The 11,841-nt window shown below is 37.9% G+C and overlaps 1 protein-coding gene across 1 annotated transcript; it reads left to right on the top strand.

Moving 5' to 3' along the window:
- Window positions 1–1,149: 1,149 nt before the first annotated feature.
- LOC106560454 (calcium-activated chloride channel regulator 1) lies at window positions 1,150–9,879 on the top strand. The gene is made up of 14 exons (XM_014123377.3): window positions 1,150–1,337; window positions 1,585–1,722; window positions 2,602–2,752; window positions 2,851–2,956; window positions 4,448–4,607; window positions 4,750–4,974; window positions 5,156–5,380; window positions 5,602–5,773; window positions 5,881–5,987; window positions 6,078–6,293; window positions 6,490–6,760; window positions 6,863–7,027; window positions 7,441–7,674; window positions 7,938–9,879. Exons 1-14 carry the CDS (start codon window positions 1,188–1,190, stop codon window positions 8,348–8,350), a joined length of 2,733 nt encoding a protein of 910 aa, XP_013978852.1. The 5' UTR covers window positions 1,150–1,187; the 3' UTR covers window positions 8,351–9,879.
- The last annotated feature ends 1,962 nt before the right edge of the window (window positions 9,880–11,841 follow it).

Below are 11,841 nucleotides of genomic sequence, written 5' to 3' on the forward strand. Positions count from 1 at the left end.
ATCTTTTAATTTTTTCTGCGTCTCACGAATGTTCTTCTTTGTGATCCGAACACCTCAAACTTAAATTCGTCTGTCCATGACACTTTTTTCCAATCTTCCTCTGTCCAGTGTCTGTGTTATTTTGCCTATCTTAATCTTTTCTTTTTATTGGCCAGTCTAGGATATGGCTTTTTCTTTGCAACTCTGCATAGAAGGCCAGTGTCCCGGAGTTGCCTCTTCACTGTTGACGTTGAGACTGGTGTTTTGCGGGTACTATTTAATGAAGCTGCCAGTTGAGGACTTGTGAGGCGTCTGTTTCTCAAACTAGACACTCTAATGTACTTGTCCTCTTGCTCAGTTGTGCACCGGGGCCTCCCACTCCTCTTTCTATTCTGGTTAGAGCCAGTTTGCGATGTTCTGTGACGGGGGTAGTACACAGCGTTGTACGAGATCTTCAGTTTCTTGGCAATTTCTCACATAGAATAGCCTTAATTTCTCAGAACAAGAATAGACTGACGAGTTTCAGAAGAAAGGTCTTTGTTTCTGGGCATTTTGAGCCTGTAATCGAACCCATAAATGGTGATGCTGCAGATACTCAACTAGTCCAACGAAGGACAGTTTTATTGCTTCTTTAATCAGAACAACAGTTGTCAGCTGTGCTAACATAATTGCAAAAGAGTTTTCTAATGATCAATTAGCCTTTTAAAATGCTAAACTTGGATTAGCTAACACAATGTGGCATTGGAATACAGGAGTAATGGTTGCTGATAATGGGCCTCTGTACACCTATGTAGATATTCCATAAAATATCATCAGTTTCCAGCTAAATTAGTCATTTACAACATTGACAATGTCTACACTGTATTTCTGATCAATTTGATGTTATTTTAATGGACAAAAAAATGTGCTTTTCTTTAAAAAATAAGGACATTTCTAAGTGACCCCAAACTTTTGAACGGTAGTGTGTATATATATATATTTATTTTTTTCTTCCCTAACACTACCACCCTTCCCTGAAATACAGTTCTAGGTGAATCAGCACTTGTGGCTTTTCGAAAACACTGGGCATGTGATAAGGGCATCTGACTTAATGACATCTGATTTGCATAATTATGGGGCAATTCTCTTTTTATTTCCACCCTCTGCTATCTCTGCTAATATAACTGGCAGATCACAGATCCTTCCCACACATCACTGAGTCCACCACCATGGCCTCTAAAGCAGCGGCAGTGTTGCTGCTGGTTTACCTGTCAGGATCTACATTTGGGATCAAGCTGACTGGAAATGGATACACTGACATTCTGATCGCTATTAACCCAGTGGTGCCTGAGGACCCAGTGCTCATCACACAAATCGAGGTAATAAATTAATGACAAAAAACATTATTTCCCCACTCAATAGGTAATATATATTTTAGGATATTGTGAATGTTATTGAATGTAATGTTGAATGTAGGATATTGCTGTTTTTAATGTTGACATTCAAATGCTGTATCTAACCATAGGACAGGCATGCTGTGATTGTTTTACTAATAATGAAAGTAAACCAAAACATTCAATTAGACAACACAGCTTTTGTTTTATTCTATTTAATTTGTTACTTCAGGAAATGATTAAAGAAGCATCCAGACATCTACTCAATGCAACAAAGAAACATTTATATTTCAAGGAAGTCGCAATATTAGTGCCACCTAATTGGAATAAAGGAAATTACTCCAAAGCAAAGACGGAGGTCTACAATAAGGTACTGAGAGAATCTAAAACATGCAAATGATGTTGGAGTCCTTTGTGCTCAGTTGAAGTCATCATTACCACCAATGACAGAGAACGATCCTGACTGACATTCTATTAGCTTTTGATTCCTCATCATTACAATTATTTAAATCATTAAGTCATAGGAAGATACACTACACACTACAAAAGTATGTGGACACCCCTTCAAATTAGTGGATTCAGGTCTTTCAGCCACACCCGTTGCTGACAGGTGTATAAAATCGAGCACACAGAAATGCAATCTCCATAGACAAACATTAGCAGTAGAATGGCCTTACTGAAGAGCTCAATGACTTTCAGTGTGGCACCGTCATAGGATGCCATCTTTTCAATAAGTCAGTTCGTCCACATACTTTTGACCATGTAGTGTAGATTTCCAGTTATAAACTGGGTGGTCGAGCCCTGAATGCTGATTGGCTGACAGCTGTGGTATATTAGACCCTATACCATGGGTATGACAAAACATGTATTTTTACTGCTCTAATTACGTTGGTAACTAGTATATAATAGCAATAAGGCACTTCAGGGGTTTGTGGTATATGGCCAATATACCACAGCTAAAGGCTATGTTCAGGCAACTGTAATAGTAATCTTAACCGTAATTGTTAAAATACAACAAGGAAGACATACATTAAACTGTTATAGTTAAGGGGAAAATTTGACAAAATTGGACGTTTGTCCAAAAACATCAATATATAACTCATATGACCAGGTAGTCAGAATGTAAATAGGCATGGTATCATCTTCGCAAAATTCTGAAGTATAAGCTTTTTATAGTAATTACAAACACTTTGAAGTATTATGGTAAATCTAGATATTTTGTTAATAATTTGCATTGTATCTGTTATAGGCCAATATAATAATTGATGAGCCAAATAGATTACATGGAGATCAGCCTTACACTCTGCAGTATGGTGAATGTGGATCTGAGGGCCAGTACATTCATTTGACTCCTGACTTTATGCTGAATGATGATGTCTCTAAATACTATGGACCCAGAGGTTAGAGTCACCTGCCGTAAACTCTATCTCCTGTTACTGTGCAAGACCCAATACAGAAATCCTATTTGTTGAATTTTCCTTCTAAAACTCACTTCCAGGTAAGGTTTTTGTCCATGAATGGGCACATCTAAGATGGGGAGTTTTTGATGAATATAATGAAGAAAAACCCTTCTACTTGTCAGGTTCCATAATCGAGGCAACAAGGTAATCTTTATCATTTATACATATTGTATCCATTAAAGGGCAATTCCAACATAGCGCATTTCTACATTCTGTAGTGAAAAAAACATTTAATTTCAAAGACTACGAGATACACTGTGATGCGGGGAGCAGGAAAATAACTGGTTTTACTTTTGATGGCATCATCAAATTGCACTTTTTTAGGACCTTCTCATCTTTTTCAGTACAAACATAGAAATGCTCTATTTATATGTAGAAACTTGTATGGTGCTGGAGATAATGAATATGGGTTGAAAAGGGTTGGAATTCACCTTTAAGTGTCATAATTTGTCCTTAAAACAAGGAGTTTAAAAAGTTGCTTTTGAAAAAAACATTTAAATCAAACACATTTTCAATAGATTCCGTATTGTTTGCGGAACATGGCAAAGGTACCAGTTAAACTCTACCTGTCCATTTGCATTGTCTGTTATGTCCAGTGAAAAGCATGAGCTGGCGCACACCAAAAACAGTTAGTAGATGTGCTGACTAACAGCAAGTAAACTGTTGGCCTGAAGACGGTACAGTGATGCCGAAACATTGGTGTTTTACTCAGTAAATAAAACATGTGGTAAAGAAATTAACGTTATGTCCTGAATACAAAGTGTTATGATTGGGGCAAATCATACACAACATATCCCTGAGTACCACTATTCATATTTTCAAGCATGGTGGTGGCTGCATCATGCTATGGGTTTGCTTGTCATCGGCAATGGAGTTTTCTTTAGGATACAATGAAACGGAATAGTGCTAAGCACAGTCAAAATCCTAGTAGAAAACCTGCTTCAGTCGGCTTTCCAAAAGACACCTTTCAGCAGGATAATAACCTAAAACACAAGGTCAAATATACACTGGAGTTGCTTACCAATACATTTACATTACATTTACGTCATTTAGCAGACGCTCTTATCCAGAGTGACTTACAAAGACAACATTGAATGTTCCTGAGTGCCCAAGTTACAGTTTTGACTTAAATAGGTTTGAAAATCTATGGCAAGACATGAAAATGGCTGTTTAGCAATGATCAACAAGCAATTTGACAGAGCTTGAAGAATTAAAAAAATAATAATGTGCAAATATTGTACAATCCAGGTGTGCAAAGCTCTTAGAGACTCACATCTGTAATCCTTATCAAAGGTGATTCTAACATGTATTGACTCAGGGGTGTGAATACTTATGTAAATTAGATATTTCTGTATGTCATTTTCAATAAATGTGCAAACATTTCTAAAAACATGTTCACCTCATCAAATCAAACAAAATGTGCAATAAGTCAAGGGGAATGAGTACTTTCTGAAGGCACATTGATTAGTCACTGTCTTTATTTTTATAGCCCATTGTCTATTGATGAGCATTTAATTCAGTTTCCACTATGACATGCATCTACCAACAATTAAATTGTGATTTTTCTTAAATTATTGAGACTTGGAGTCAACCCTTACTGTACAATCAATTTATTGTTAATGTTCATTTTCTCAGATGTACCATAAACATTACAGGAAAGTACATCCACAAACGTGACCAAAAGGACTGCACCACTGACCCTGTTACTGGGTTATACACCGAAGACTGTGTATTCTATCCTGACAAGCAACAGACAACCTCTGCATCTATCATGTACAATCAAGGCCTTAGTGCTGTGAGTATAAGTCTACACAGCCTTTCAACTACCTTGATATCTACCCAATGTGTTATGTAGTTGTAATGCTCAACTTACCATTTTTAACTGTAATGAAGATACGTTTAAACTAATGACACAAGCGTTTGTGTTGTGTGCCCAGGTAAAAGAGTTCTGTACAAAAGAAACTCACAACACTGAGGCTCCAAACATCCAGAACAGACTGTGTGGTAATAGAGGTGTAGAGGAAGTTATCACCTCACTTTCTGTAGATGCCGGTGTGGCAGTTGTGCCAACACCACCAAGTATACTACCCACATTCACTGTGGTGCAGCGACGGCAAAGGGTTGTCTGTCTTGTCCTTGATGTTTCAGGAAGCATGTCTGCAGTAAGTTTTTATGGACTGATTTTTGAAATCAAACCATATTTTATAAAAACAATTCAAGATCTGACAACGGTAACACACATTCCTGGTATTATTGGTGTTTGTGCCCGGGCACGTGTGTGTGTGTGTCTGTGCTTTTGTCTAACTGTCCTGCTGGTTGCTAATATATATTTTTCCTATAAAGGGTTCTAGAATGTTGAACCTGAGACAAGCGGCAACACTCTTCATACAGAAGATTGTTGAAGACCAAGCTTATGTTGGCATTGTACAATTTACACAAACGGCTACAATTCTTCAACCATTGACTTTGATTGATGGTACAGCGTCGAGAGATACGCTTGTAGGCAGTCTGCCACTATCAGCTAGTGGAGGCACAGACATTTGTGCAGGTGTCGAGAAAGGTCTGGAGGTAAATACAATACCAATAATCTATATTTATTTGGCACAGTTCATATAATACATTACAAATTGCTTTAAATGATCACTTAAAATAATACTGGTACATAGTGCTGCAACAATCTGGATAAAAAACGTTTGACACATGAATACACATATATAGTACATTTAGAAAGAAACTCATTAAAATGACATTAATATATCATTTCAATAAATCAATGATGCTTCTATTAGGTACTTGGGGGAGATGGAGATGGTGCAAGAGGAGATGAAATCATATTACTAACTGATGGGGAATCAAGTATCAACTGTCAAATACGTGTTGAAGAAAGTGGTGCAACTGTGCACACAATAACTCTTGGGCCAAATGCAAACATAGCTGTAAAAGAATTGTCAGACATTTCAGGTAACACAGAGAGCAGTATCTTTCATAAGTATGCATTCTAAATTATATCTGAAATTCCTTCTTACTTGTTCAAATGTTTTACCTAAATATCATCCTTCCTGCTGTAGGTGGTAAATATCACAATGCTGCTGATGGTGTGGATTCCAATGACCTTGTTGATATTTTTGCTTCACACACAACATCTGATGGAAATCTGACCAAGCAGACAATCCAGGTGAGATGAGGTTGCAGGGAATTCTGAGAAACATAATATACTATAAGTGTTTACAGATATTTGAACATAATCTGTCTTTTTTCCCAACAGCTTGAGAGCACTGGATTGAATATGATTGGTTGGTTTAATGGATCTGTGTCCATTGACAGGACAATTGGAAACAAGACAAGCTTTTTAGTTATCTATGAAAGAAGTCCACCTGACATCCTTGTTTTAAGCCCCTTTACACGGACCTATGACACATCACATTTCAAACATGATGCTCCTGCTAAGACTTTGACGCTCGATATTGAAGGAACTGCTGAGGTCTGTCTGGTTGTGTTTATTTTATGTGTTCAGCTAGATTCAAAAGTTATATTTATATTTATTATAGTTGTGTGTATTATTTTTCCAATTACTACAAGCTACTAATTTAGCCATTTCAATTGTTCAATGTGGACCATATTATGCATTACTACAATTTCACTAGATTGAATGGTGATGATATTATTTACAATTGTAGACTGGAAAGTGGAAATACAGTCTACTAAATAAAGAGTCAACCGCCCAATCTATGTCAATGACTGTGACAAGTCATGCTGTTAGTGAAGCTATATCACCGGTCATGGTCAAAACCCACATGAGCCAACTGTCCAGCAACGGCAGCAAACCCATGTTGGTGTATGCAGAGGTCAACCAGAAAGGTGTTCCGGTGATTCTGGCAGATGTGATGGCCACACTAACCTCTGATAAGGGAGTGAAGCATGAGCTGAAACTGCAAGATAATGGAGCAGGTGATGTAGAGCCACAATACATATGATTTAGAACCAAAATGGTGTCGGTGTTACAAAAACTATTATTTATTTAAATTTTAAGATGAAATCCTATTTTTTCAGGTGCTGATGCTTTCAGATATGATGGCATCTATTCCAGTTACTTCACTAACCTAACAACAGGAAAATACAGCTTGAAAGTGAAAGTACATAACAATGATGGCATGGCCAGATTCTCCCTCAGGAGACACAGTGGAGCACTTTACATACCTGGATATGTGGTTAATGGTACAGTACATTCCATCTGAAACAATGTGTTTTTCATTCATGAACTGGTGGCAGGTAGCCTTGTGGTTGGAGTGTTGGGCCAGTAACCGAAAGGTTGCTAGATTGAATCCCTGAGCTGACAAGGTAAAAATCTGTCGTTCTGCTCCTGAACAAGGCAGTTAATTCACTGTTCCTAGGCTGTCATTGTAAATAAGAATTTGTTCTTAATTAACTGACTTGCCTAGTTAAATAAAGGTTAAAACAATGAAATTGTGATACCATATAATGTATATACCAAAACATATTTAATTTGATGGATCAGTACCCATACCTATTCTCAACAACTAGCCTTATAATGATCAAGGGTATGATTTGGTAGTTGGGATTGTAAGAATATGTATGTATTCATATGTTTGATGACTTTGTCTTCCCAGGACAAGTAGTGATGAATCCCCCAAAGCCCCCAGTCAGTGAGGACGACCTGCAGGCTGATGTGGGCAGCTTCACCAGGACAGCCATAGGAGAGAGCTTCTCAGTCAGTCTCCCACCTGGTGTCTCCCCTCCAAATTTCCCCCCTAACAAAATCACAGACCTGAATGCAGAGATAGAGGAGGACAAAGTGATGCTCACCTGGACTGCACCTGGGGAAGACATGGACCAAGGCACAGGTACAAAAATGTATAAATAATGTGCATCTCAACAATAAGTTGTGGATATATTTCCAGATTTTTTTGCTCAGATGAAAATCTGTAATGTAGGCCTAATATTCACAAAATATGAAGAAAAAAAAGCACTGCAACACTGACATGTACAGTATTTCACCAATCGCTAAATTTCATATGACAGGGGTGCAAAATGCTAACAATCAGATAATCAGTGTGCTGTCTTGGTGTATATTTACATTTATTTACTTGCCATTTCTATTTTTCAGCAACGGCCTATGAGATCCGTTTTAGTGAAGATTCGGACCTACTCAGATCCAACTTCAGTACCGCTCATCTTGTCACATATAACCTCTCACCAAAGAAGGCAGGCTCCCCAGAAAAGCTCTCTTTCACTCTCTTCTCAATCATCAAAAATGGCACCACTCTGTTCTTTGCAGCAAAAGCAGAAGACAAGTCTTTCCTGAAATCTGAAACATCCAACATTATTCAAGTGACCAGGATTGTTCCCAAAGCTCCTGTTCCTTCTCCAACTGATGCTCCTGGGGGGCCTGATACATCAGGCGGTGGTGTGAACATTACTGCTATAGTCATATCGGTCACCACAGTAACCATGGTGGCTTGTCTGATTGCTAGTGTGACAATGTGTTCAATTAAATCAAGGAGAGTTAATCATGCTTAAAACAAATTATGATGATGAACAAATGTAGCTGCACTTCATTGCACTGAATCATAGCAAACCTTCCTGTGTTTTTGATTAACACTAAAAAAACATATGAAGTAGAGGGAAATAAATGATCTTATCTACCATTCTTTGTTTTTTAAATAGCTGAAAGGTTAGAATGAGATCATAGCTAACCATATTAAATTGATTGTGCTATAATAGATTGATTAGACTGATTCTCTTAAGATCTCATTTGAAGCTTTGTGTTTGTGTATTAATCATTGTGTTTACAGTGAAGAACATGTTCTGTTAAGGTACGATGTAAGATGTATCATAAAATGTATTGACATTAATGTGTATTATGTAATGACTGGCCTCCTTGGGTCAGGTTACCGTAGACCACAATCCTACAGAGAGATCTCTCACACCCACCAGAGGGAAAGAGATCAAGAGGTATGGAGATAGGGCGGGGGTTGTGACACCTCATGCCCATTGTAAATCTAAGGCAGCAGACAAAATTCCTTTGTACTCTCACTATGGAGAACCGGCCTCAGAACATTTAACATGCAATAAATTGACTTTGGGACAATAGGTTTCGTCAGCCACAATGGTGGTAATGACGATAGATGGAATATGAAAATGAATGTTGTTTTTGTTATGTTATTAAAAGGTAAAGGACGACATTATAACGAAAACATTGCAACTTCAAGAGTTTTCCTAGTATATGCTGGATGTTTGCATATTGTATGTTGTGTGGAAAATGTCCAGATCAAAAAGAATGTTTTTGTAAAGATTAAATGTGAAGTTAGTTCTAAATTGGATCTGAGTTAGTTGTCTAAATTAGATCTGAGTTAGTTGTATAAATTGAATCCGGTCACCACTCTCCATCGAATCGTATGTCTACACTGCTTTCATTCCTACGCTGTGAGCCCTGAGCTACAGGGCTGGATGTTCTCAGAAGACCCCTTTCAGAACAAGGGCGAGGAAACAGACCACTAAGACAAAGGACACTGACATGGTGAGGACAACCAGAGAGTTACATACCCTGTAACCAGAGAAGTGCGTCAGAGAAGCCGAAATGGTCCACACAGAGACCCGCATTGGAGACCTTCAACACCTAATTACATCATTATATTCTGACCCATAAGAGTGGCAGTTCGGGGCAAGGTTAGGGTTAAAATAATCATAGTTGACAAATGCACCCAAGTGTATTTTTCTCTTGTGTACTCTCTCTCTTTCTCTCTCTTTTGAAATCGCCATTGTGTGTAACGTGTCATATTGTGTTGGCCAGCTAGGGACCGGTTCATCATACTAAGTTCTAATCAATAGCCTAGATTGTAGGTTTGTGTATGTGTATCTAATATTATCATATAGGCTTGTTAGTAAATAAATAATCAACTCAGGTTTGTGCAGATTCCCGGATTATGCAACGTTCAGAATGAGACTGGAAATTGATTAAGTAGCGACTGTTGTAAAATCGATATTCTGATATTCTTTGAGTTAATTTGGAAAATAGAAACTCAATAAAACCAAACTTTCCTATGGTGCCCCAGGTTAATGAGTTAATAATTACTGATTCATTTAATCACGTAATTATACGTGCCCGGCTTTGCCACCCCTTAGAGGTGGCCCTGGATTAATGTGCATTAACTATACTTAATCTAGGCTCAATATTTTTTTCAATACGGAACTGAACATTTTTTGTTGGACAATAACGATTATTATTTTGAGTTAGATCCACTAGCTAAGACTGTTTTTTAATGTCCTTAAAAAGCACAAGTTAAATCAATGCAGAATGTTTATTTCAGACTGTTGCCTTTGTTGTTTTTTAAAAAGTAAATTCCACAAAAAAAATTGCCAACTAAATGGTTCCCTGCATTTGGTCTGTTCACAAAATACTGTAAAGCCAAGTCTCTGTTTGTATAAATAACATTTAGCTCATCGGGCAATGTATCACTTGGTCATTATGGACAAACAGTACAGTTCACCAACAGTACGTTCTAACTGCTGTATGTAATCTCCAACTTTCCTCTTAAACATTGATAGAGATACTTGCTGAATTAGGTCTACAAGAAATTAACAATCTGACTTTACATCTAGGAACACCTCCTTATAATGGCAAACTTAATCACGTTGATGTATACTTAATAATTTCAAGCTTGGGAAATTATATTAGCTCAACTTTATTTTGCCAACTTCACAGTAATGGAGATATAAAGAGACAAACCAAAGCTCTACTCACATCACTGAGTCCACCACCATGGCCTCTAAAGCAGTGGCCATGTTGCTGCTGGTTTTCCTGTCAGGATCTACTTTTGGGATCAAGCTGGAGGGAAATGGTACACAGACATTATGATTGCTATTAACCCTGCAGTTCCTGAGGACTCAATACTCATCCCACAAATCAAGATTAAAAAAGTACTGAAATGAGGATGGATTAGTAGTTTGTAAATCAATAGTTAGTCATGTATATATTTATGATATTTATGATATAAATATATAAATCACATTATTAGAAGACAACTGTGTGATCAATCATTGTTGAAGTAAAGCCCTTTTGGGCAATAAAATGTTTTGGAAAGCACCATGTGAGAAATCATAAGTACTAGTAATCTGCTCATTCTTAACATCATAGAGTTGATCTCCTTCATAAACTCAGCAAAAAAATAAATGTCCTCTCACTGTCAACTGCGTTTATTTTCAGCAAACTTAACATGTGTAAATATTTGTATGAACATAACAAGACTCAACAACTGAGACATAAACTGAACAAGTTTAAACATAAACAGACCTTCATGGTCGAATTGCTGCAAAGAAACCACTACTAAAGGACACCAATAGGAAGAAGAGATTTGCTTGGGCCAAGAAACACCAGCAATGGACATTAAACCGGTGGAAATCTGTCCTTTGGCTTGATGAGTCCAAATTTGTGATTTTTGGTCACAACCACCGTGTCTTTGTGAGATGAAGAGTAGGTGAACAGATGATCTTCGCATGTGTAGCATGGAGGAGGAGGTGGGATGGTGTGGGGGTGCTTTGCTGGTGATACTGTCTGTGATTTATTTCGAATTCAAGGCACACTTAACCAGCATGGCTACCACCTCCAGGCTGTGTAAGGGCTTTTTGACCAAGACAGAGAGTGATGGAGTGCTGCATCAGATGACCTGGCCTCCACAATCACCCGATCTCAACCCAATTGAGATGGTTTGGGATGAGTTGGACCGCAGCATGAAGGAAAAGCAGCCAACAGGTGCTCAGCGTATGTGGGAACTCCTTCCAGACAGTTGGAAAAGCATTCCAGGTGAAGCTGGTTGAGAGAATGCCAAGAGTGTGCAAAGCTGTCAAATTACTATCCAGTCTTTTGATTTCATCAAGGCAAAGGGTGGCTACTTTAACCTCTCTGGGCTATGTGGGACACTTCGTAATGCAACCGCTGTGTCAGATTTCAAAAAAGCTTTACGGCGAAAGCTAATTTTGCAATAATCTGAGTACAGCGCTCAGATATCAAA

Source organism: Salmo salar, chromosome 10 (genome assembly GCF_965601325.2).
Source record: "Salmo salar chromosome 10, fSalSal1, whole genome shotgun sequence".
NCBI classification, from domain to species: domain Eukaryota; kingdom Metazoa; phylum Chordata; class Actinopteri; order Salmoniformes; family Salmonidae; genus Salmo; species Salmo salar.